Raw genomic sequence first — 27,424 nt, forward strand, 5'->3', positions numbered from 1 at the left:
AGGTACTGGATTTTCCCTCCCACACAAAACAACCAAACAATGAACAAAATATATGAAACAAGAGTTCGCAAGACAGAGAACATCAGGCAACGAAGGACAGTGATTCCTGGGAGGGGGACACCTCAAGAGGTAAGCCTGAGGACTGCCCAGTTTACTGCCTTGAGAGAGTCTCCAGGCTGTGGTGCTGGGAGGGGACCCAAGGGGAGCTGCCAGACTCCCCGAATTATGGAGAGGGTGCTGAGGGTCCAGGGAGACTAAGGTGGCCAGAGCCTGCAGGTCGGACCTCCTGAGAGGAGAGAGCTCTAGAGCGAGGACTCAGAGGATGTACGAGAGCCCCTCAATCAGTCAGCAGGGCCCATTCACTCCACTCCAGGCCAGAGAAGGAACCATCCAGAGCAGCAGAGGGTCAGTGCCTGGTGCTCACACGGGATCCAGATATATGCCCGTTCCCACCAGCCAGGCTGCAAAGCCTCATGATTCATGGGACTCTCAGGGGGAAACACAGAATAACTACACCCCACATGTACACTGTTCCAGTGCCACCTAACTAATCCTAAAGTCAAGACCTGAAAGGATCACTCTGCATCCCGGGACAAAGCTCAAGAATATTTACAGGAATACAAAATATCCAGTATCCAACCCAGTAAAATGTACAATGTCTAGCATCCAACAAATATCATGAGGCATGAAAAGCAGGAAAATATAATCCCATAATAAAGAGAAAAACGAATCAATTGAAACTGACCCAGATGACAGAAATGGTAGACAAGGATGTTGAAAGAGCTATTTGCCAGTACAAGTAAGGACCAAAGGCTAATTTTCTCCATCCCTTTATTTCCCTTATAAGTTTATATGACATCAATAATGGCGTAGTTTTATTATATATGCTTAATATCCACCTACAAAGATAAATCCATTTATTCAAAGTGAGGTATTCTCCTTGTCCTTGCAAAATAAAGTCACATTAAAATGAATACATGTGTTTTTCACCAGGCCTCACAAAGAAGCAAATCACACAGCATGAAGCTGCTGGATTGTTCTACCCAAGAAACGGAAGGATTTATGAGCTACTCAACGGCTTTCACTTGTCTCACTTCCAACATGTTCCTGGCAGGCGGGAGACAGAGCCTGTGGGGACCTGAGAAGCAGTTTAACCTCCTTGTAGCTGGGAGTTCAAGGTAATGAACAGTACAAATTTACTTATTTGCTGCCCAAACTTTGACCACTAAGCTATTTGTCAAAATTACAAGCAAACTGTGTAACTCAAAAGGCAGTCCCAAATTCAGATTTGATAAAGTCCCCCCATTCCCATCAAGAGACCTGGGAACACTGGGAGAGACCCCCGCTGCGGGCTGGGTAAGGACCCCCGGTGCTGCACGCAGCTCCTTGCATCCCCAGGCCTCCTGCCGGAGGAGAGAGCGTGGAATGGGCCTGGCCTCCACCTCTGACACATGATTTGCCAGTGAAAGATCAGTTACTGGGAAAGCAAGTAAGTGTTGGGCTGAGGGGGGCTATGAGCAAGCCTGCAGAGAACCCAGGCATCTGCTAGAGGACTCGGGCGTGGCTTTCACCCCACCTGGGAGAAAAGAAGCTGAACGTCCCTGTTTTTGGTTTCTTTCAACAAGATTTAAAACTGAGAAGAGCACGGCCTCAGGGGATTCTGTTCTTGGATTCTGACCCCTTGGCCTCTCCAGGGCACTAGCCAGGAGCACTGGTGGACTCCTTGTTCATTTGGAGACCCTGCGGCAAGGATGAGACCTTGAGAAATCACAGTCCCGGGAAGTAAACAGATGGGCTATTTAGAAAAAAAGTCCGAGCCATCAGTGAGCCATGAAATCAAAAGTAACAGAGATGGCCTCATCCACCAGAGGGCAGACAGCAGAAGCAAGAACTACAATCCTGCAGCCTGTGGAACAAAAACCACATTCACAGAAAGATAGACAAGATGAAAAGGCAGAGGGCTATGTACCAGATGAAGGAACAAGATAAAACCCCAGAAAAACAACTAAATGAAGTGGAGACAGGCAACCTTCCAGAAAAAGAATTCAGAATAATGATAGTGAAGATGATCTAGGACCTCGGAAAAAGAATGGAGGCAAAGATCAAGAAGATGCAAGAAATGTTTAACAAAGACCTAGAAGAATTAAAGAACAAACAAACAGAGATGAACGATACAATAACTGAAATGAAAACTACAATAGAGGGAATCAATAGCAGAATAACTGAGGCAGAAGAACAGATAAGTGACCTGGAAGACAGAATGGTGGAGTTCACGGCCGCAGAACAGAATAAAGAAAAAAGAATGAAAAGAAATGAAGACAGCCTAAGAGACCTCTGCGACAACATTAAACACAACAACATTCGCATTATAGGGGTCCCAGAAGGAGAAGAGAGAGAGAAAGGACCAGAGAAAATATTTGAAGAGATTATAGTCGAAAACTTCCCTAACATGGGAAAGGAAATAGCCACCCAAGTCCAGGAAGCACAGTGAGTCCCATACAGGATAAACCCAAGGAGAAACACGCCGAGACACATAGTAATCAAATTGGCACAAATTAAAGACAAAGAAAAATTATTGAAAGCAGCAAGGGAAAAACGACAAATAACATACAAGGGAACTCCCATAAGGTTAACAGCTGATTTCTCAGCAGAAACTCTACAAGCCAGAAGGGAGTGGCATGATATACTTAAAATGATGAAAGGGAAGAACTTACAACCAAGATTACTCTACCCGGCAAGGATCTCATTCAGATTCGACAGAGAAATCAAAAGCTTTACAGACACGCAAAAGCTAAGAGAATTCAGCTCCACCAAACCAGCTCTACAACAAATGCTAAAGGAACTTGTTTGAGTGGGAAACACAAGAGGAGAAAAGGAACTACAAAAACAAACCCGAAACAATTAAGAAAATGGTCATAGGAACATACATATTGATAATTACCTTAAATGTGAATGGATTAAATGCTCCAACCAAAACACACAGTCTCGCTGAATGGATACAAAAACAAGACCCATATGTATGCTGTCTACAAGAGACCCACTTCAGACCTAGGGACAGATACAGACTGAAAGTGAGGGGATGGTAAAAGATATTCCATGCAAATGGAAATCAAAAGAAAGCTGGAGTAGCAATACTCATATCAGATAAAATAGACTTTAAAATAAAGAATGTTACAAGAGACAAGGAAGGACACTACATAATGATCAAGGGATCAATCCAAGAAGAACATATAACAATTATAAATATACATGCACCCAACATAGGAGCACCTCCATACATAAGGCGAATGCTAACAGCTATAAAAGAGGAAATTGACAGTAACACAGTAATAGTGGGGGGCTTTAACACCTCACTTACACCAATGGGCAGATCATCCAGACAGAAAATTAATAAGGAAACAGAAGCTTTAAATGACACAATAGACCAGATAGATTTAATTGATATTTGTAGGACATTCCATCCAAAAACAGCAGAACACACTTTCTTCTCAAGTGCGCACGGAACATTCTCCAGGATAGATCACATCTTGGGTCACAAATCAAGCCTCAGTAAATTCAAGAAAATTGAAATCATATACAGCATCTCTTCCGACCACAACGCTATGAGATAAGAAATCAATTACATGGAAAAAACCCCATAAAAAACACAAACACGTGGAGGCTAAACAATATGTTACTAAATAACCAAGAGATCACTGAAGAAATCAAAGAGGAAATCAAAAAATACCTAGAGAAAAATGACAATGAAAACACGATGATCCAAAACCTATGGGACGCAGCAAAAGCAGTTCTAAGAGGGAAGTTTATAGCTTATACCAGCCTACCTCAAGAAACAAGAAAAATCTCAAATAAACAATCTAACCTTACACCTAAAGGGACTAGAGAAAGAAGAACAAACAAAACCCAAAGTTAGCAGAAGGAAAAAAATTTAAAAAATCACAGCAGAAATAAATGAAATAGAAACAAAGAAAACAATAGCAAAGATCAATAAAACTAAAAGCTGGTTCTTTGAGAAGGTAAACGAAATTGATAAACCATTAGCCAGACTCATCAAGAAAAAGAGGGAGAGGACTCAAATCAATAAAATTAGAAATGAAAAAGGAGAAGTTACAACAGACACCGCAGAAATACAAAGCATCTTAAGAGACTACTACAAGCAATTCTATGCCAATAAAATGGACAACATGGAAGAAATGGACAAATTCTTAGAAAGGTATAACCTTCCAAGACTGAACCAGGAAGAAATGGAAAATATGAACAGACCAATCACAAGTAATGAAATTGAAACTGTGATTAAAAATCTTCCAGCAAACAAAAGTCCAGGACCAGATGGCTTCACAGGCGAATTCTATCAAACATTTAAAGAAGAGCTAACACCCATCCTTCTCAAACTCTTCCAAAATATTGCAGAGGAAGGAACACTCCCAAACTCATTCTATGAGGCCACCATCACCCTGATACCAAAACCAGACAAAGAGACTACAAAAAAAGAAAATTACAGACCAATATCACTGATGAATATAGATGCAAAAATCCTCAACAAAATACTAGCAAACAGAATCCAACAACACATTAAAAGAATCATACACCATGATCAAGTGGGATTTATCCCAGGGATGCAAGGATTCTTCAATATACGCAAATCAATCAATGTGATACACCATAATAACAAATTGAAGAATAAAAACTATATGATCATCTCAATAGATGCAGAAAAAGCTTTTGACAAAATTCAACACCCATTTATGATAAAAACTCTCCACAAAGTGGGCATAGAGGGAACCTACCTCAACATAATAAAGGCCATATACGACAAACCCACAGCAAACATCATTCTCAATGGTGAAAAACTGAAAGCATTTCCTCTAAGATCAGGAACGAGACAAGGATGTCCACTCTCACCACTATTATTCAACATAGTTTTGGAAGTCCTAGCCACGGCAATCAGAGAAGAAAAATATAAGGAATACAAATTGGAAAAGAAGAAGTAAAACTGTCTCTGTTTGCAGATGACATGACACTATACATAGAGAATCCTAAAAATGCCACCAGAAAACTACTAGAGCTAATCAATGAATTTGGTAAAGTTGCAGTATACAAAATTAATGCACAGAAATCTCTTGCATTCCTATACACTAATGATGAAAAATCTGAAAGAGAAATTAAGGAAACACTCCCATTTACCACTGCAACAAAAAGAATAAAATACCTAGGAATAAATCTACCTAGGAAGACAAAAGACCTGTATGCAGAAAACTATAAGACACTGATGAAAGAAATTAAAGATGATACCAACAGATGGAAAGATATACCATGTTCTTGGATTGGAAGAATCAATATTGTGAAAATGACTATACTACCCAAAGCAATCTACAGATTCAATGCAATCCCTATCAAATTACCAATGGCATTTTTTACAGAACTAGAACAAAATATCTTAAAATTTGTATGGAGACACAAAAGACCCCGAATAGCCAAAGCAGTTTTGAGGGAAAAAAACGGAGCTGGAGGAATCAGACTCTCTGACTTCAGACTATACTACAAAGCTACAGTAATCAAGACAATATGGTACTGGCACAAAAACAGAAACATAGATCAATGGAACAAGATAGAAAGCCCAGAGATAAACCCACACACCTATGGTCAACTAATCTATGACAAAGGAGGCAAGGATATACAATGGAGAAAAGACAGTCTCTTCAATAAGTGGTGCTGGGAAAACTGGACAGCTACATGTAAAAGAATGAAATTAGAACACTCCCTAACACTATACACAAAAATAAACTCAAAATGGATTCGAGACCTAAATTTAAGACCAGACACTATAAAACTCATAGAGGAAAACATAGGAAGAACACTCTTTGACATAAATCACAGCAAGATCTTTTTTGATCCACCTCCTAGAGTAATGGAAATAAAAACAAAAATAAACAAATGGGACCTAATGAAACTTCAAAGCTTTTGCACAGCAAAGGAAACCATAAACAAGATGAAAAGACAACCCTCAGAACGGGAGAAAATATTTGCAAACAAATCAACGGACAAAGGATTAATCTCCAAGATATATAAACAGCACATGCAGCTCAATATTAAAGAAACAAACAACCCAATCCAAAAATGGGCAGAAGACCTAAATAGACATTTCTCCAAAGAAGACATAGAGATGGCCAAGAAGCACATGAAAAGCTACTCAACATCACTACTTAGTAGAGAAATGCAAATCAAAACTACAGTGAGGTATCACCTCACACCAGTTAGAACAGGCATCATCAGAAAATCTACAAACAACAAATGCTGGAGAAGGTGTGGAGAAAAGGGAACCCTCTTGCACTGTTGGTGGGAATGTAAATTGATACAGCCACTATGGAGAACAGTACGGAGGTTCCTTAAAAAGCTAAAAATAGAATTACCATATGACCCAGCCATCCTACTACTGGGCATATACCCAGAGAAAACCATAATTCAAAAAGACACATGCACCCCAATGTTCACTGCAGCACTATTTACCATAGCCAGGTCATGGAAGCAACCTAAATGCCCATCAACAGACGAATGGATAAAGAAGATGTGGTACATATATACAATGGAATATTACTCAGCCATAAAAAGGAACGAAATTGGGTCGTTTGTTGAGATGTGGATGGATCTAGAGACTGTCATACAGAGTGAAGTAAGTCAGAAAGAGAAAAATAAATATCGGATATTAACGCATGTATGCGGAACCTAGGAAAATGGTACAGATGAACTGGTTTGCAGGGCAGAAGTTGAGACACAGATGTAGAGAACAAACGTATGGACACCAAGGGGGGAAAGCCGTGGGGGGGTGGGGTGGTGGTGTGCTGAATTGGGCGATTGGGATTGACATGTATACACTGATGTGTATAAAATTGATGACTAATAAGAACGTGCAGTATAAAAAAATAAATAAAATAAAATTCAAAAATTAAAAAAAAAAATTAAGGATTTCTGTTCAACAAACAGCACAATAGAAAACCTTAACTGAGCATAAGATTTGGGGAAAAAAAAAAAAGTAACAGCTGACATGCCAGAGAAGGTGCAAGAAGCAGCAGCAGAAATAAGCATCTCAGATTAAACAGAGTAGGAGGGCACTGGGAGCACAAAGTTAATTATTGAAAGTTGTGTAGAAACCGATTTCCATAAATCAGCAAAGCTGCTGCATTGTAAGTTACAGGATCTCTGGCAACTGTCCCTGTAAGCGCATCTGGCTTAACGGCCAGCCTCTGTCCCCAAAGGGCACCTACTTCTCATTTTTATGTCCTGGACTGGAGTTGAGTTGGCTGCACACAGAGTTACTAACGGACAAACTTCATGATTCGGCTCTCGGTCCGAACACCAGAAAAAGACAGGAAGTTCTTGGGGTTTCTTTATATTAGAAAGAACAAGTTAATGAATGCAGATTATACAGGTGAAGGAATAATAATAAATAACCGAATAGGATTTGCTAATATTACATTCTGCATTTTAAGACATCTCCCCAGTATGGCCCATAAAATTGTCTTAGATAAAAGCAGAAGGGTTTAGATGAGGGTTCTTTATGGCAGTGCTATTTAAGTGTAATCCATGGTAAATAATGCTGACAAATGGAATATAAATGTTTCAGTGTGAGGCCTCTTCTTTACAGCAGTGCAAAATCACACTGCTTTATTCCGAAGGCAATTTCAATATGGACAAATCATCATTTTTATTAAGTTCTATTGCCAATGGCAGCCGTACTCCCTGTAGGATAGCTCACTACAAGGTCACACACCTCCCCCACTGCCATCACTCAAAGTAACTTGAAGGGCAATTATCACACTATTTTGTTACAGTGCCCTTTTTCCATGGAACCCCAAATGCCAGGCTCCAATACTGGATCTGCGTTTTCCTGCCACGGCATCTGCAGAAAGGCTGCTCACAAACAAAGAGGCCATTAATCTGGAACAAGGGTTAAGTCCACCAGCCGGAGGGAGGGACTGACCCAGTGCTGATTCTAAGCAAGAGTGCAGGTCAGATGAGGAGTGCAAGGCTCTGCTGTGTCATTTCCAGAACCAACGGCCTCACATGGCATCTTTCCTATGGCCTTGAAAAGTCTTGCCAACATTTTAGATGTCACATAGCAGGAATCACAGGCTGTTCCCCTCCCCGTCACGGGGACATTTACTCAGGCACTCAGCAGGAGAGAGAAGAACCAAGAGACAGAGACGAGAAGCTGAGTACCAGTGCTGTTCAAGCCTCTGTCCTTAGGTGTCCCTGAGGCACTGCCACATTCTCATCTTGGATTTCATATGACACCCCAAGTTCCTTATCACAACGCACTTTGGCTTATGCCAGTTTGAGTGGCATTATGGCACTGGCACCCAGAAGAATCCTATACATCAGAAATTCTGTCACAAAGGAAGGGTGTATCAAAGTGCCACTGGGACTTAGAAAAGGCAGGGACGAAGCTGGCCCGGGGAAGGATAGCTGGGCTCACACAAGGCTTGCCGTGTGCCTCGTACACATGTGAATTACACACACGTACACATGTGCAGATGGACATGGAGAAAGAGAGTGACAGCTGGACAGGGCGGAGGCAGAAGATGAGGTTTCTGGCCCGGTGGGTTTTAGGACTGCAGCTTGGGCACTGTGTGCACGGAAGTAAAGAGCCCACACAGGGGAGAAACGGAAGAATCGAGACGGTGCTGGTTGGACGGTGTAGATTCTCAGTAGTCTTGGGACTTTTAGGGAATAGGGTTAAGAGTTTGGCTCTGAAGAGGAGAGAAAGGAAAGGCCTCTATTTCGCTTAATTTCACAAGGACATGCTCACAAAAGCTGGCACGTGCCCACCTCCTACCCTACACGGTACACAGAGCACTTCTGCATAAATAATCTCATTTGAACCTCTCAACAACCCCCACGATACAAGAGGGCAGACCCTCTATCCTCATGTTACGCGAGTCCCGACAAAGGCGGCAGGTCCGCTGCATCTGCGTATTTCATTCACAAGAGGAGCTACATGCGGCAGCTGCAAGCATCATCTTTTTCTTTTTCTTTCAAAACGATGAGTCAGAGTTAATCCACAGTTACATTTCCCCAAGCACAGCAGAAAACAGTTATGTGCGTACTGTCAGGGGACAAAAATAAATTGTCACCCTCACCCTTCTGTCCCCCGTTATCAGCTCTAAGCCCCGTGGAGTGAGCAGCAGAGGTGACCACTGAGAGACACGGGAATTCCTCTGCACGGCTGTGGTTTGCCGTTTGCTTTTGAAAATCTTCGCTGTTACGAGGCCTGCTCTTCTCTCTTCGCGCTAGTCCACCAAACAGCGACTATCACGACAAGAAGATGTCCAGGCAATCAACACGTGGTGGTTCTTGGGCTTAAGAGGCGAGCAGTTTTCAAAAATGAAACCTGTTTCTTCAGGGGGTGGTCTCTGGAGTGGTGACTGGCCAGCCGACGACAGAAGCCCTGGGGTCAGCGGTGAAAGTCGGGAGAAATGGATGCAAGTGACACACCCTCACCTTCTAGACTCCTTTTTTCTCAGGGACCGGAGTGAAAGCCAGGAGCAGAGTGGCTTCACTACTTGAGAGTTAAGGGATCACAGCTAAAGGAATCCTGCAGCCCGTGTTTCCCAGCCTTTCTGGGCCGCATCACCCTGCCCCCAGCCCCCCACCCCGGGGCCCCAGCCATCCCCGCCCCCTCCGCTCCCCCCCAGGCCCCTGCCTACACCCTAACTTGCCACAGTCCTGTCACTCTGGCCATTGCTATCAAAGAAAAATGCACTCAGCCTGAGTTTGCTACAGATACTTTACCACCTTACATCACATCCTATGACTGTTTCTTTCCTCCAAGCTACTCCCTCCAGGTATATTTATCACTAGCATATTCATCCTTGCAGCTAGTTAGGAAGGGGCCGGGCCTTTTCTGGGACCTTCTCTCGGGTGGGGACGCTCTACTGAAGCCAAGCTGGCTAGCATCCTCAGAGGCGGGCGTCCGGCTGAGACTACTTGGCGGTTCTCCAGGCGATGTGCTAATCTCCCCAGGAACCTAACTGCCAAGGCCTTCTTGACATGCATTCGATTTAGACCTCTCTTTCCCGCATGCCTCTGAGCTTCCGCTGGAGAACAGCAAGCCTTTTCCTGCAAGAACAGACAGCGCCAAGGGAGGAGAGGGCTCCAGAGGAAGGAGATCAATCTTAGACGAGATAGGAGCTCACCTGGACCCTTTCCTCCTGGAGATTCCACTGCTCCTTTAGGGAAGAGTCTGTTCAGAACGTTAGATTCCAAAGAGTTTCCCAAAGTAATTGATTTTCCAAAGTGTTTGCTGGGAGAGTTTCAATATAAAACTCCCTGCGGTTCTAGGGGAGGACTCGCATCGCGACCTCTAGGTGAGGCCCTGACACTGCCCCTCAGGACCATCCAGGGTTGGAGTCTTGGACCGTCCCCTTGGCTGCTCTTCTTGTAATGAGAAACTGTCTCCTCCACACTCTATTTTCTCTTCTACCTTTTCATGTCAAAGGTTAGCTTTCTTAGGGGGCCCTCCTCTTACTTAATCTACTCCAAATTCTATGCGCTATTTTAAGAAATACTTGAGAAAGAGTAACTCTAATATAACCTATATTTCTCAAGTGCTTGTAATCCTAATGGCACCACTGGACAAAATGACTGAAAAATATAGGAACTGAGACAAAGTACAGCAAAACAGTAGAAATTCTTCAGTTTCCATTTTAAGTACACTCTGCTTACAAGGTCTTTTGGCTGGCTGCTCTCTCGTGCAAATTTGATAAATGCCATGAATATCCTAACACTAAGATTAATACACTGCCCATCACCCCCTTTGACAAACACAGTGAAAATTTTAAGCATGGGCCTAACGTGTGGAAAGAATTAAGGATGTTTTCTTTTATTAATGCACGAGTGAAAGCTAAACATCAACTGAAGGGCAATCAGTACTTAAACCAGAAACCTTTGTACAGGGACTCGAGTACCCACTTGGTTGCAGTGAAGCTAAGCTGCCGCTCTGGCAGCCTCGCCACACGGGAGGAGGGAGGAGCGCCTGCCCTGGAGCTTCCTTAGCCTTCTGTCCAGCATTCCTGGTGGTTCCCGCGGGAGCAGCCCAGGTCCCAGCCGGGTCTGACACTAGTGGGGAGGACGCCAGCACCCCTCCCATGGTAGAGGGCCCTCCTCAGTGAACTGGACGGCAGGGGGGAGCTCCCCAGGAGACGGACGCTCAGACTGTAATTCTAAGGCCTCAGTCCTACGCTTAACAACCGTACCCCCTTCATATCTCCATTCACCCTTAATTACAAAGGCGTGAACTTCGAGTGGGTTTTCCCCAGGTGACAGCATGATTCATGAGGAAGGGCCATTTGCCTACAAGTTTTCCCACCGAGAAACACTAACGCTGCCAAGAATCCTCCTCTGTTCGGTTCGGCCTTACACCCCCTTAGCCCACTATCCCCCGCCCCCCCGGGTTTCTACTGGCCTGGCCCCATCTCCCTATGTTCCAGTGGCCAAGGGCAGACACTTTTCCAATGTCAGAATAGATATTTCCTAGAGGGTAGCTTTTTTAAAAAATTTTTAAAATTACTTTAGGGAATGTTTACCTCTAGTGGGGAAAATGCTTCAGGACAAACCAACGCCCCGGGCTTGCTTGCACCACCAAGGGCCACTGCTCTTAGGACTGGGGACGGGCAAGAGGTACGAGGGTAAGGCTCAGCCAGGCGCCTGCTGACCCGCGGGCACACGGCTACCTGGTCTGTTCACGAAGTCACAGTGGCCTAAGCCCGCGATGTCGATTCTCTTCATAAAAAGCACCATGCTGGTTAGGTTGGCTTCCTGCATTTCCGCCGGCTTAAGTGGCCGCATGTCTTCGGAGGCAAATTCTTCAGAGTACAGACAGAAAAGTTTTCCTAGAAGAAACCAAGGAAAACGGTTTTAATGCTTCTGTGTTGCCTCCGGACAGGAACTTACGTGAGTTGGTTTTGGGGTCTGCAGTGCTACCTGAAGAAGATGAACCGAGAATCTGCTTGCGTATCTCTGCTTGGCTCTGGCTGATGGGCTGCATGACGAGTGAGTTTGCTCTTATTCTAGGGTTGTACACCTTTAAACGAAAGACAGCATCTTAAGCATCAGCTCACTCAAGATTTAGCAGGCTCGCTGGCCCTGAAGTGACTGCTGTTTGCACACTTTACTTCACGAAATGCTCTGCTACTGACTCATTTCTTTTGTACAATATTTATTATTGTTTCACTTGCCTTGAGATGGAAACTGCAAGAGCTTTGATAAATGGATTTAAGGGTTGTCTGCTTTCATTGTAGCTTCAATAAATATGGGAGCTCTGTATCGTCTGCTGAAATACAAATGCCACTTCTCAAAGCGCTATACTGCTGAATGATGACAGATATTCACTCGTGTGCCACGTGGAGAAAAGGATGATCATCTGACAGTGCTGCATTTCCTCAAGGTTCTATTCAAATTGACTGTGATCCCAGGGGTCTCATCTTTATTACATATGCTGGGTTTTTCCAGTCCTATCAGCTAACACAAAAACTGCAGGTGGCACTAACAGTGATTTTTCTTAGGCGTAGTTTAAAGGTAAGTAATAACCCTGGGTTCTCTGAATGGTGGACTAATTCAATAAGATCAATCCAAACTGGTTCCAAGGGAACCTTCCTAATGGCTGGAATTGCTCTGTCACAGTAAACAAGGATATTTAAGAGACCCATAGTTTCCTGGAGGGGTAAAAGCTACATAACATCTAATAATGGTAAATGGATCAATACTTGGGTAGATTCTTCTCAGTTTAAAGGCTATGATTTCTGAAGTCCCACTGTCTTTGAGAGTTTGAGATATCCTATTTCCATTTTTCCTAATTTTTAATTTAAGGATAGTGATTAAAAATATACAGACGTTTTTTAAAAATTTAGGATGGAATTTTATCATGTCAACTGTAAAGCCAAAATTTGCGAAAATTAAACTCAGGGTACTTGAAACTAATTTCTAGTAAATCACCTGGGGGGAGATGCTAATTACTTCGATAAAGGGGCTACCAAAAATACCCAAGGGATGTTTAGAAGAAAAGATCAGTTTAGGAGTCAAGTAATTTGCTTTAGTAGTTGTCTTTCCTTAAAACTTTTTCCTCTGGCCCCTCAACCAATTTAATTTGTTTCCAGACTACCAACCTGCTAATGACAGGCAGTTACATGTGCTCAAGACTTTTGTTACTGGATGCAATAGTTCTTCTTTGCACACATGGCCAAATAAGAGAGAAATCCCCAGATCATAGAGTTCATCCTCACTTTCTGGTCAGTAAAACGGTAGGAGCCCAAGACAATTAGCAGCAGTCTATTTAACCTCAACAATAATTACCTTTCTTCTCTCCACCCCGACATCAATAACAAATTTGACTGTGTTGCTACAGATCAAAGCTTCTCCGGAGCTAGCCGTTAGCACCACTCGTCTCTGATAAACTTGGCATCTTTTTTCTGTTTCATCATTTGGCTTGAACGACGCACATTTCTCTTTTGGATACAAAGGAACAACTATCAGCTCTCCGAGATCTGGGTTTAAGTTAGATCCTTCTTGACAGATAATTTCATAGGCTTTTTCAATATCCTAGAGTAAAAGAATAACATCATCCATGAGGATAAAGTACGTTACAAACAACTTTCTCCAAATTATATAAAACTATAGGCAAAAGCTGCATAATGTATACAGGGAAAGAAATACTTGTGTCATTTTCTATAGGTATCGTTAAATATGAAAAGGAGATATAACTGCGTAAGAACATGTCTTGGGGGAAGTTAAATATAATTTATAAATAATTTCAGTGCTTTTAGTCCAAATGTCTCTCCCCTTGTGAAATGTACCGTCTTTGCCTTTATGCATTCATCCTGCTATTTTTCTAGCTTGGTGCAATTTCTCATATCCATTAACAACGACAGGTGAATAAAAGTTACTCTCACATCAGTGACGATGCATCACTGTGCTCTGATGGTGGCAGAACTAAGAATTCTAAAACAATCTCTAGATTTCCAATAGAAGCATAGATGCATCCACATTCCACAATCAGGGTCTCTAATCTGGGCCATCTTGAAAACTATTATTACCCATTAGCACTTCAAAAAAAGCAGAAATGCAATGAAATAGGCAGGAAATATTCACTGCTATTTATATATTTGCAAGCTTCAGGAATTTAGAAATACTCTTTAAAAATGCTTCACTGTCAAATATACTGAATAAAAGAGTAAATTATGTGCCCTAAAACCACAAACAAGTAAGTATATTGGTGTAAAATGCTCAAAAAGCAAGACATTTTACACAGTACTTTTTAATTAATTAATTAATTTATTTATTTATTTTTGGCTGCGTTGGGTCTCCGTTGCTGCACGCGGGCTTTCTCTGGTCGCGGCGAGTGGGGGTTACTCTTCATTGCGGTGAGCGGGCTTCTCACTGCGGTGGCCTCTTGTTGTGGAACACTGGCTCTAGGCACGCGGGCTTCAGTAGTTGTGGCTCGCGGGCTCTAGAGTGCAGGCTCAGTAGTTGTGGCCCACGGGCTTAGTTGCTCTGCGGCATGTGGGATCTTCCCGGGCCAGGGCTCGAACCTGCGTCCCTTGCATTGGCAGGCGGATTCTTAACCACTGCGCCACCAGGGAAGCCCTGCAGTACTTTTCTATTTCTCAAATCACAACCAGATTTTTAGGACCTCATATAAAAAAGATGTCACTTAATGTAATTCTTACTCCTCTTAAATTTGTTTCCAAAATTTCTATTTTTTTAAGGGCCTAACTCATTACCAGATGGAAGAAGCCCCATTTCATTTCATTACATACATTAGATTTCACTAAAAATCTGAGTAAAAAAGATGCCTTCCCATGACTGTTAAGTCTGAGTCCACTGTCCAGCGCTCTAGCTCACCTCTCCTTCCTTCCACGCCACCTGTATAGTGGGATTGAACTAACTCAAGGGCTTTGTAGGTGCACAGATCTGCCTAGAAAAATAGTGAGACCTCGCGTGAGCTACTTGAAGGTTATTCCTGAGCTGCTGAGAGGCCCCAGGAAGCAGGGCAGAGGCTGCCCCCTGGGGCCCACACAGCAGTTATCCCGGTACCTTCTCCTGTTCACACTTCCCTTTTCTGCAGGGTTGGTTTACTTGGGGCAGATTTTTTTTTTAACCAAGCAAAGAGTAGGATTATTGACCGTAATGAATGAAAAATTGCCGGCTGGAATAATCAGAACAAAGCGATTTCTTCCAATTTTTATAATTCTAATCATGTCATCATTTTAAGTGAGGAAAGCTTAGAAATTTCTACGGAGGAGAACAAGTCCTCGAGCTGCGTCTCCCTGCACAGGACGTTCACACATTCCTCCTGGGTGGCAGGTGGTAACCTCCGCACGCGGTGCTTCATCTTCCACAGCTACCCTGGAGCTGGAAGAGATTTGATTCCAGCAACCCACTCACAAATTTCCAATCAAAATAACCTTCAAACTGCACTGAAATATTGTACCTAGTTTAGATTCCTAAAAAGCTGACAGAAAACTTTGAGGCCATAATCTTCAGAATTTAAAAAAAGTACTTAAAATATTCATTCAGTGCTTCAAACTGTTTACTCATTTCCTTTCTATTCAATGTGTTCAGAGCATTTACGTACGTGGGGCTTTCCTACAGTACCTGCAAAACTCAGGAAAACACAGCAACCTGCATTGAAGGAAGATATCTGCCCCCAAATGAAAGGCCCACAACTAGATGGAACATTTCACAGGAAAACCTTCAACCAAGAGCATCTTCATTGTGACAGCTTCAAGCTGCTCGATAGTCTGGCTAGATAGTGTCATTAACCTTAATTTGTTTTCTATTTAATCTATTTCACTTTTTTTTCAGGTTACAAGATGGTGAAGTGATAAGGAACAACACACTGTAAACATGCAGGGCTCCAAGTCTCAATTAAGCGCAAGAGCCAGGGGAGCGCGGGGTTGTGGGTATTAATTCACAGCAGGTGAGGGGCTAAGTGAGCAGTGCGAGAAAATGTGAGGCACCTAATGTTCACCAAGCCAAACGTGAGAGTATTTCTGCAACTTTAAAAGGATTTCTTAAGAGAAAAAGCGACAGTTAGTACACTTTTGTTAGACTGCTTGGGTTTGTTTTCCTATGACATTTAGTTGCTATGGCAGATTTTAAAGTTTGATATAGAAATCAAGAAAGCTTCAAACAGCATGGGGAAAAATGATCAACAGCTGTTAACATGGATTTCGGAGCAAGACAAAACTTTCCAAAAGACAAATTCCAAGACCATAGGAGAGTGTTAATCCTGACGTAAGTAGTAAAAGAGAAGAAAGTCCATCAGCATACTGAACTATGTTCAGCTGTTTAGGTGGTAGATGGGGAAAAGAAACCCAGATAATACCTGTGGAATCTGGGGCTGAACTGTGAGGAAAAACACTGGTTCCCAGAGAAGGTATGCTCCAGCCCGCAGAACTGCTGCCCCACCCGCTGGGCAGCCTGCTGGGAGCCTCTAGGCAAGGAGGACCCCCCCTGCCCCCCGAGATTCCAGTGCTGGACCCGGGCCACATGAGCAGCCCCTGCCAAAATGACGAATCCGCATTCTCAGAGGCTCAGAATTGCAAAACCCGCCCAGAGCTTTCACTACACCATCACGTCCATGACTTTCAGGACTGATGGTTTCTTAATAGGAAATGTCTTTCTGGTCTGACTTCGAGGAAGATTATATAATTTTCTAAGCCCTGTGGATTTTATAGTTTCTACCACTCTCCTAGGCAAAAATGCATCTTCTAAAGTCTGACAATTCAGAAGTCACTATGCCATTAATTATAGCTTATATTAAACTTGTAGGAATCAAATACTTTAAGAATCAAATACTACCCCCAATTCTGTTATGAGCTTTATTTTTCAAAAATCAATTTTGGAATTTGACTAAAGATGACTACTACTCATCCTATCAGTCTTAATTATACTGTCCCCCACCCGATCCACCCCGAAATGTATGCCTTCTTTTCACCTGGCAATTCTAACTTTCAAATGTTTCAGACTTCTAATTCTGCCATTCCTCCCTTCCTTAGGCTTCAGCCAGTTATACTGAGAACCTCTAATTGTTTTCATAAATCCTTCTTCTGTCTCCTTAATCATTTTGTTACTTCCCTCAGGACTTTCTTGAGTATCTTGAATCATGCGGGATTAGGGAATGATCATAGAATAAATCACTGTAATCCGTAGAAGATTTACTATTCAAGAAACTGTGTATAATCTACACAGGAAAAATTGAAAATATGCTGTAGTTATCATATATTTGAGATTCTAAATTACTTTCTTTATGGAAACAGATAAAATCTAAGTTGTGAGAAAACTGTCTAAAGTTCCCCAAACTAAAGGATCAGTCATCCTTTATGCTTTGACTATAAAGCAGAATAAATACTCCTGAAGGTACTTGTGAAAGCATGTGAATACTTAAGAAACGGCTCTGGTAGAGAGCTGAGGTACTTGTCTTTGTTCAGCTGGTGGCTCAGCCAATATCATACAGTTTCCTTTTGGTTTCTGTTTAATCACTGGAATCACTACATATCTGGGTCATGGTCTAAAAGCTAGTGCTTTTTTTAGTCTCTGAGTGAGATGACGGGTAGGGGAAAAAGGCCAGGAAATCAGTCTCTAAGAAGGAAGGTCTAACTCTTCAGATTCTGGAGGCTTTTAGATTTGGTCCACAGAGCAGTGGAGAGAGAAGCAGGGCCACAGTAACTGCATTAAAAAAAAAAAAAACAACCCCAAATGACATCTTGACTCTATAAAAGCAAAAAGAGACGCTCAGCTGTACATTTCCCATTGTTCTTTTGAAAGACATTGTCAGATATCGAAGTGAAGATTTTTCTCATTCATCTTTTTAAGAAAAGTATAGGGAGATAGCCTTCTGACTATGCTATAAATTATATTTTCCTGCCTAACACTCCACTGACTGCTGTAGGAACATTGTGGGTACTTTTTTGTTCCCTGACTCTATGCCGAGGACTTAGCTTATGTCCCGCATCTCCAGCACACGTGCCTGCCATGAGGGAGGTGGCCGTGAGTGTGAGATGAGTCAGTGTGTCTTCTCTACCGAGACAGTTCACAGCAAGCCTTTGGGGCAGCCCAGGATCTCGCCTGATCCTATGGAAGGAGATCAGCTCTGGAGATCAGCTCTGGAGATCACCCCCAGGAATTCCTCAGAGTCCCCACCTCCCCACCCCCATTCTGTGTTTCAGAACAGCTCCTGGGGTGGTTGGTTGGTTGGTTGGTTGTTTATGTATGTAGGTATGTATGTATTTATTTATTTATGCTGTGGCTTGTGGGATGTCAGTTCCCCAACCAGGGATCGAACCCGTGCCCCCTGCAGTGGAAGCACAGAGCCCTAACCACTGGACCTCCAGGGAAGTCCCCAGTTCCTGCTTTTAGAAGCACTTCCTTGTTTGCCTTTCAGCATAGGTTTTATTTACTCTATATCAAGGATTCTTCTAAAGTATGAAAAAAGAGGTGTGATGGAACCAAATAGCAGTTCCACCAGTTAATTAGTAAACTGAAACCTGTATGTTAGTTATTAAAAGCTTCCCAACAAGGTTAAAAGGTTCCCAATAAGTAAACTTATTACTCTCTTAGGTTAGAATGAATATTACTTACTTACTTGTTCACAGGCCAGAAAGACTACAATGTCACCCTTCTCACCGGAGTGGTGAATTTCAAAGATAAGGCGTAAAATAGACTCAAAAGACTCCTTTTGAGCCCCACTAAGGTACACAACCTCCACTGGGTACTTATTTTTCACTTCTATGAGAGGCACGTTTCCATAATAAGAACTGAGTTTGCTGATCAGGTGAGGTGAGGAGTTAATTATGAGCTTCAGTTCCGGTCTTGCCAGTAAAACATCTTTAAGAAGTCCAAGTAACACATCAGTTGCAATGCTTCTTTCATGAATATCATCTAAGATGATGACCCCATAGCTACCCAGAAAAGGACTGGACATCATTTCTCTCTGTAACATATCATCAGTACAATACCTACAAAGAAGAAACATGAAAGTTAGAATACTCTCATGAAAAAAATCATATAAAAAAACTCCTAACATAAACAACAAAAATGCCTTTCCTATATCCTTTTGTCTAAATCAGGAGTTTAAATCTTTATCGGGGGCCAAGATTTCTTCAAGTTGATAAAATCTACAGGCCTTCAAAATACAAAAATACACGTGAACAAATTTTAAGCAGTTTCCATGTGTTCACAGACCCTCTAAAGACCGTCCCTGAGCCCTAGGTTCCAGACCTCTGCCTTACATGTTCACTACAGATATTAACAAGAGCTACACTTAACATCTGCCCTGAGCTTTTTTAAAAAAAGTAATTCAGCAAAATACCCTTGTTGGGTAAGAGTTCCCCCGGTTCCATCAATGTTAGAGTTTTGAGTCAGAGTACACACTTCAAGGGAAGGATACACGGATGACTGTCCTCTCTCAGGCTCACGGCCCAGTGAGTCCACTAGCAGGACTCTGTCAGTGGCACATTGTGGGAGATGACGTCACCAGGGTGTTAGCACCAACGAGTTGGAAATGTCGCCCAAATAATAACCACACGAAAGCATCTAAAAAGTAACCACCTATTTGAGGGCAGCGTTCCTGGAGGAGGAATGGGTCATTAGTGATTTTCATGGATTTCCAGTAGTTCTTGGGGTGTAGTTAAAAATAATAGTAAAAATAAATACCTATTAGTCATCCAGCACCATACAAACATCACCTTTCTGACACTGTTTACATATCTACCTATATTATTCCTTGAGGAAGCCAATTTCATAAGTTTTCTACCCATTTAAGGTATTTATTTTATGTGTCCCTGTCTATGGCAGGTCTGAAACTGCTATTCTTAGAAAGGCCTGCTTGCAAGGTTGGCCCTTGGCTGGCATTTGGAAACTTAGATTTGGGAGGGTTCTCACCATTCCCAGAACTGATGCTTACTGTTTGTAATATGGTCTAACCTGCTTTCCTTCTGAGAGTCTGGGACTTTAGAATACAGTAGGAGGCAGAGGGTGCCTATGTGACCAGCCCCCAGTAAATAGCTGGGCACAGTCTCTAATGAGTTTCCTTAAACTCGTTGCTACAACTCACAGCTGGAGGAACTAAGCATATCCCGGGTGAGTCCACTGGGAGGTGCTCTCGGAAGCCTGTGTCTGGTCTCCTCCGGACTTCACGCCTTGCACCATTTCCCTGTGCTGACTTTGCTTTGTATCCTTTCACTTCAGTAAATCTGAGCTGTGGATTAACTATATACTGAATCCTACGAGTCTTCCTAGCAAATCATCAAACCTAGGGGTGGTCTTGGAGACTCTGAAACAGTCCTCAATTAACCCTTTTCAAGGAAGAAAGAAAAAGGAGAAAACATTTATAAGTTCCTACCTAGTGTGCGCCAGGCATTGTGCTGATAGAATAGTTCTCATTTAACCTTTAGAATAAATCTTCAAGGTAGACATTACTATCCCATTATTTATAAATGAGGAAACAGGTTCAGAAAGGTTAAGTACCCTGCATAAAGTCATAAAGCCAGGGAGAGAGTCAAGATTTAAGCCTGAATGTCTATTACATCTCATGCCACTGTCAAATTATAAAGACGGGTCCCTTGGCCGCCATGGATTGGTAACAAAGCCCATGTTCTCCCTCTCTGCACCTTGACGAGATCAGAACATTTGCTCTCTGCCTTCCTCCTATACTTGTTCTCATTCTGTGTCTGTCTTACCAAAAGAGCAATGATAAGCTGCTGATTATTCCTTTTCTCAAACTTAAGAAAATATATTGAATACTACAGTATTATACTTTGTGCAAGATGCAAACAAACAGAGATGCATCCAAAATCTAGGTTCCAGGTCATCTTCTGCTGAGGGTAATTAGTATGATATAATAATATAAGTACTATTGACTCTTGCCTGAAAACAAGTTGCTTTAATCTATGCTACTTCCTTAATGTTATTCCCTTCTGAGCAAAACTCATCTAAGCACTTATCTGATAGGAAGAAATGCTTCCTCTCTGCCAGGCAGAGGAAGTGTGTGTGTTATGTAAATACATCCAGGCTTAATTAAAAAGGGAGCAGATGTGACTCACCTAAAACTCTATGAGACTCAGCAAGCTAGACCTGGCCTTCCAAATGATTATATAAAACTAAGGGAATACTAAGGATCCACCCTAAAACTTACCATACAAACCTCCAGTTTTCTACATAAGACAGAGATCTATTTCTTACCTTTATATTAATAAGATCATGTGTACAGTGCTTAAGAAAATACTGTTCCTGATAACTATGTAAAAAGATGGATACATTTTGGAAATGTAATTTATTTTTTTATTTATTTTTAAAATTTATTTTTATTTATTTATTTTTGGCTGCATTGGGTCTTTGTTGCTGTGTGCAGGCTTTCTCTAGTTGTGGTGAGCGGGGGCTACTCTTCGCTGCAGCGCGTAGGCTTCTCATTGTGGTGGCCTCTCGTGTTATGCAGCACGGGCTCTAGGCATGCGGGCTCAGTAGTTGTGGCGCACGGGCCCAGCTGCTCCAGGGCATGTGGGATCCTCCCAGACCAGGGCTCAAACCCATGTCCCCTGCATTGGCAGGCAGATTCCTAACCACTGCGCCAACAGGGAAGTCCCTGGAAATGTAATTTATATTCTAAATTCTTAAGACTGAAATTTTGAAAGCTACGAATATAATATAGGAAAGTTTTATTAATATTTTCTGAAATTATATGTATTGAATTTGACCTTAAAAATCTGAGTAATTTCTAAAAAATTCTGTGTTCTAGAGGGTCCATATTTGAAATGTATGTCACTTCCACAAGATATTGTGATATCTAGTTCAGAAAGACTATTTTAGGTATATAATATTCAGGTATCCACTGTTTTGAAAAAGGCCAGAAAAAAGCTTAAAGAAGAACTAAGCTGTTCTATATAGAATCCAGAAAAATGGTAGTGGCATAAAGATTATATTTACTAAGTGCCTATTATGTACCCAACAGACTAGATGCTAAGGAGTTACAAAGAAAATGAAAACGACAATATCAAATACAGAACACTACCGTCTATAATCAAGTCACCCTTAGATCTTCTTGTTTAAATAGCTATTCAATCTGAGCTTATCAAAAATAATGGCTAGGGCTTCCCTGGTGGCGCAGTGGTTGAGAGTCTGCCTGCCAATGCGGGGGACATGGGTTCGAGCCCTGGTCTGGGAAGATCCCACATGCCCTGGAGCAACTGGGCCCGTGAGCCACAACTACTGAGCCTGCGCGTCTGGAGCCTGTGCTCCGCAACGAGAGGCCGCGACAGTGAGAGGCCCGCGCACCGCGATGAGGAGTGGCCCCCGCTCGCCGCAACTAGAGAAAGCCCTCGCACAAAAACGAAGACCAACACACCCAAAAATAAATATATTAATTAATTAAAAAAAAAACTTATGGCTAGCACGTGTCTCCAAGGAAATGAATGCGGCCGGAATTTACCTTTTCACCCAAATCACCCAAATCGCTAACAGGTGCGTCGTGCTCCCATCCACCAGTCTTGGGCAGCAGCTCCCTGAGTCCTCACAACAGCCCTGTGAGCTGGTGTGTCAACCACCGCGTTTCACGGACGAGGAAGCGTAAGCAGAGAGGCTGGGGGACTTGTGCAAGGTGACAGGTGGGTGGGTGGTGGAGAGACTCATTTTACAGCCATGCCGCCTGCTCTTCAGAGCACAGAGCACCAGGAGGAAAATAAGGGACGACTTTCTTTTCTCGTATCACATAGAGCTTTTCACTCGCTTTGGCCCCTTTGCTGCAACTCAAACCCTGTTAGCAACAAATCAGAGTATCTGCTGACTCTGCACTGGTTGGGGGATGTCAGGGAGGAAAGTGCAGCATCCCAGCAACAAGAGTGACTGTAAAGTAAAGATGAGACGACCGGGCAGCCCGGCAGAGGCAGAAGGAACCAGAACCCGCAGTGGCCGAAGGAGGTTGCTAGTTCCCTTCCACCTTCTAAGGTGTACCTGCGGTTCAGCTCCTCCACACCTGAAGACTATTTTCTACATTAAGGAAGGAAAGCTACATGCAGATAAGAGCTGAAAAAAATTTTCAACAGAAACTATAGTCCTTCCTTGGGCTGTTAGGATTGAATGCTTGCAGGGTTTTCACCATAAAGCAATGAAAGCCAAGTCCCAACACATAAGAGATGCTTAAAAGGTGAGATGTGTCTTTGAACTACTCTGACAACATTATTGGGTTACTCCATAATTATTTATCTCTATGACTTTCTTAAAAAAAAAAAAAAAATATATATATATATATATGCACACGATACATATCAATAAGATAAAAAAAATCATAAGATTTCATTTTAAAAGTGACTACATCCAAGAGTCCTTTTCAAAAGGTTTCCAAAGTCTAGTCCATCCTTTAATTAAAACCATGACCACTTGAGAGGTCACTTCAAAACGTAAAGGATGAGGAATGAATCTGCTAGGCGTGGGGATCCTTCACCCTTTCAGGGTTGCATGTCCTGTCCTGTCCAACTCTCCAACTAGTCTGTGAGTTCCCAAAAGCAGGGAGGTTTTTACGTTTATTTGTATCACTATTGGACCATTTGCATAATAAATAATTTATAAACATATACAATGACTCGGGGACATCATGGCTAGAATAACAGAAGGTTACGCATCTTCAAGAAGTTCAAGTCATAGTGCTACTGATCGAAAGATTCCCTATGGTTTAACACCAGCCTGAAGACCGATGTCCTCTATTTTTGAAGATAACATTTGAGGGAAAGCAGCTTAGTACAAACCAAATGAGTTATACAGGCTTTCTGAATGGGAGAAGAACTGCACCAGAGTCTGCAGCAGCCAGCTGGGACCAGGCACTCGTCTTTCCTTCCGTTATCAAGTGTGTTAAACATCTTCCATGGGACAAGCATGTCAGATGCCGGGGATACGAGTATGCAAAAACCATCCCTGCTATACTGTACTGTGCTATGCTGTGCTGTGCTATACTGTACTCTGCTATGCTATGTCATACTATCCCTGTTACACTAGCGTAGGACGTCCCCAGTGATGTGCCAGGGCACTCTGGTGTGCCCCACAAGAGGGTTAGAGACACGCAGATACACTGAGGCTGAGACACTTGTCTCCTCAGACCTTGGGGCAGTCAGGCAGTGCCTGGGACAGCTGAAGCCCTTGAGATGGTCATCTTTGGCTGCAAGCAGCTTTGACCATTTCCTTAAGGTGCCATAAGATACTCTCACTTTCAATGACGGCTATGATAGAAAACTGCTTGAGAAACTGGCCCAGAGCAGTGATTTTTTCCACTTCTCTTTTTCCTTCTGTTAAGCTCTTGGAAACCACTGTGTAAAGGAAATCTCACAACTGTGGTAGCTACTGAGAAGGGTCCTTGGAACCTGTAAGAATCTCAAAACTAGAGTTTGAAAAACACTGACCTACACTGCCATGATGAAGGCTGAGACCAAGTTTTACAGAAGCCCAGCAGAGAGTTTTCTAATTTACACTACGGGAGGGTCAGGGAAGCTTTCCTGGAGCAGGTGACCTCTGCATGGGATCTTGTATGACGGGGAGGAATTAGCCAAGCCCGGAAGAGGCACAGACATTCCTGTGGAGGGAAGATCATGTGTCAAGGCACATGGCACATGGAGAACGTGTGTCAACACAGCTGGCACACAGACAACGCATATGGACCCACTATGAGGCGGAGCTCCGGAAGCACAGCTTGAAGGTATTTGGGGCCAACCTAACAAGTCATGACTTTTTCCTGAGGATTATGGGGAGATACGGAAGAAGTTTAGACAAGGAATCCCTGACGGTGCCAAGGTGGGAAAATGACTGGTGCGTGTCAGGCTGGTGACAGAGAGACGAGTTACTGTCACACGTTACAGGTGCGTAAAGCAGAGAACGCAAGAATACGCTCTTCTAGGATCGCAGAGGACAAGTCAGGAGTCATCAGGTACAGCAGATGAAAGCCCCCCAAACCAACCTCAAGATCGTTTCACTGGTGCAGCAGTTCTCAAAAGGAATCACGTAGCCGACTTCATGACCGATGTTAACATCCATTTCGTCTGCCACCCGGAGGGCGAGCTGGACCGCAGTCTGCTTGTGGACCTGTGTGCACACCACGCCCCCGTGCTGGTAGTGGATGGAAAGGCAATATTCAGCACACCACTGAGGAACCTTTAACGGGGACAAATGAGACAGGATCAGCCCCGCTAGGAAAACAACACCACCACCACCACCAAAAAACCTCCAAGGGTTCATCTTATAAATGATTTGTTTTCTTCCACCAGTGAATCACTGGTGGGCTGCATTACAGCTTAGTTAGTGAAACTGAAGAATTTGTATTTATGCATAGAGTTAGTACTAGTAAATAAAGTTAGGAATAAATAGGAGTTAGCAGGGACTGTAAAAGTTAGACTCCCAGATGAAAAAAAAGGAAGATAAAAATAAAAGGCAAGGTAAAAAAAAATTTTTTTAACCTCAGCTGTTCTGAAAAGACTAATGTATTTAAGGTTATTATTTTCTTTCTGGTTAAAAGAAAACACCATCAAAGATATGGCTTCTGGTATCAACTCTTATGCTTTAAGCAATGTAAATATTAAATAGCATTTAGATGAAAAATAGTTCAAAATTAAAACATTTACATTTAAATCTAAATGACCATAACAAAATAACCAGATAAGCCTACTTTACATTTCCCTGGCAATAAAAGCTAAAATACATTGCATTTATCATCTAAATACAATGAAAAATAAGCTCAGTGAGATAATTAACCAATCCATCCAGATTTGGAAAGAGCCAATTCCAAGACTGCTCTTGAGTTATTTATTTTTAAATCCTTTTACTGAAAATGTATTATGGTTCAGCTGATTTTAAAGAGTTCATTTGCATAAGAATTATTACAGTAGAAAGTACTGAATTCATTTGTATGCTGGAATCTTAGGGCACTGTCAGTAAGTTACGCTTTGTTACATGTATTTTTAAAATAAATCATTCTGAGTGTTTTTTAATAGATCCAAGGTATTCAAAAGTTTTAGCATTTTTAATTATCTTCAGATTTGCTATTTACTAGACCCATCGTGGAATTCTTAGATTTTTTTTTTAATATAAATTTATTTATTTTTGGCTGCGTTGGGTCTTCCTTGCTGCACGCGGGCTTTCTCTAGTTGCGGCTAGTGGGGGTTACTCTTCGTTGCAGTGCGTGGGCTTCTCATTGCGGTGGCTTCTCTCGTTGCAGAGCATGGACTCTAGGCGCACGGGCTTCAGTAGTTGTGGCATGCGAGCTCAGCAGTTGTGGTGCATGGGCTTAGTTGCTCCGCGGCATGTGGGATCTTCCCGGACCAGGGTTCAAACCCGTGTCCCCCGCATTGGCAGGCGGATCCTTAACCACTGTGCCACCAGGGAAGCCTGAATTCTTAGATTTTAATACTCACTATAACTTGAAAAATAAACATAACTTACTAGAAATCAAGTAACTCCAAAATGAACACCTGCTGCAGACTGCAGAGTCCCGATGATTAAAAGTGTAAATGTAGTTCCTCTGTTTCAAGATGAGTGTCAGCCTTGTCAACAGGTTGAAAACTATCAGCAATTATTTCCTCAATAACCCACTTTGTTCTATGAAAGATGAACATTTAACACACTAAGCTCAGGAAATCTGGAATCAAGGTACACCACAAGTGACCAAAGTCAGGAGTTCTAGAACTGGTGTGCCACTAGTTTGTTATTTGTAAATCACCATTTCTCTAAGCTTCAGTTTCCTTTCCTGTAAAATGGGTTGAACGGATGAGACCTACCCTTCAAGTCTGAGCTCCTGTGCCATTTTCTCCCCAAGGCTTGCTGTGATACCTCCCCTCCACCCCCCACCAGGAAGGAGACCCCACAGTGTACTTCCTGACGACCATGGCATGGACCACGGACCACACTGACTGCAGTTGCTGGTCTGTTCCAGTGCAGATCTGTTCACCCCACTAGACTATGAGCTCTGGGAGAACAGAGATCTGTCTTGGTCACCAAATAATCTTAAATAAGTTTATTCAATAAATATTTGTTAAATGGACAAATTAATTTCTTACACTTTCCAGAAATATTTTTAAATTCTATGATTCGATATATTCTACCTTGAATTGCTTCACAATCACACCTAACTGGGAATTCACATAAAAGTTTCTATCTCCCTCATTCCCTAGGAAGTTATTTTTTATCCTTGTCAAATCCTTACTTTTTAACCCGATTCCCTATTCCCTTCATATCTAGGTCCTCAGCTGAGACCTCGAATAACACTTTTGTGAGAAATTATATTAAAACTGTTTGAATCTTTGTCTCCCCACTAGAGTGGAAGATCCTTAAGGTGGACATGCGTGGTTCATATTCCCCCCACTACTTAATAGAGGACCTGACACATAAGAGGGATAAT

The 27,424-nt window shown here is 42.5% G+C and overlaps 1 protein-coding gene across 2 annotated transcripts in view; it reads right to left on the reverse strand.

Moving 5' to 3' along the window:
* The window catches only part of DHX32 (DEAH-box helicase 32 (putative)), a 54,727-nt gene that overhangs the window by 5,581 nt on the left and 21,722 nt on the right, over window positions 1–27,424 (reverse strand). For both annotated transcript variants that reach the window (XM_068548748.1, XM_068548747.1), the window contains 5 exons: window positions 24,992–25,185; window positions 18,641–19,013; window positions 13,348–13,593; window positions 11,980–12,079; window positions 11,730–11,888 (listed from right to left, as the gene is read on the reverse strand). In XM_068548748.1, coding sequence (XP_068404849.1) covers window positions 11,730–11,888; window positions 11,980–12,079; window positions 13,348–13,593; window positions 18,641–19,013; window positions 24,992–25,185 — 1,072 coding nt within the window. The remainder of the gene's footprint in view (window positions 1–11,729; window positions 11,889–11,979; window positions 12,080–13,347; window positions 13,594–18,640; window positions 19,014–24,991; window positions 25,186–27,424) is intronic.

This window comes from Eschrichtius robustus, chromosome 7 (assembly GCF_028021215.1).
Source record: "Eschrichtius robustus isolate mEscRob2 chromosome 7, mEscRob2.pri, whole genome shotgun sequence".
Lineage (NCBI taxonomy): Eukaryota > Metazoa > Chordata > Mammalia > Artiodactyla > Eschrichtiidae > Eschrichtius > Eschrichtius robustus.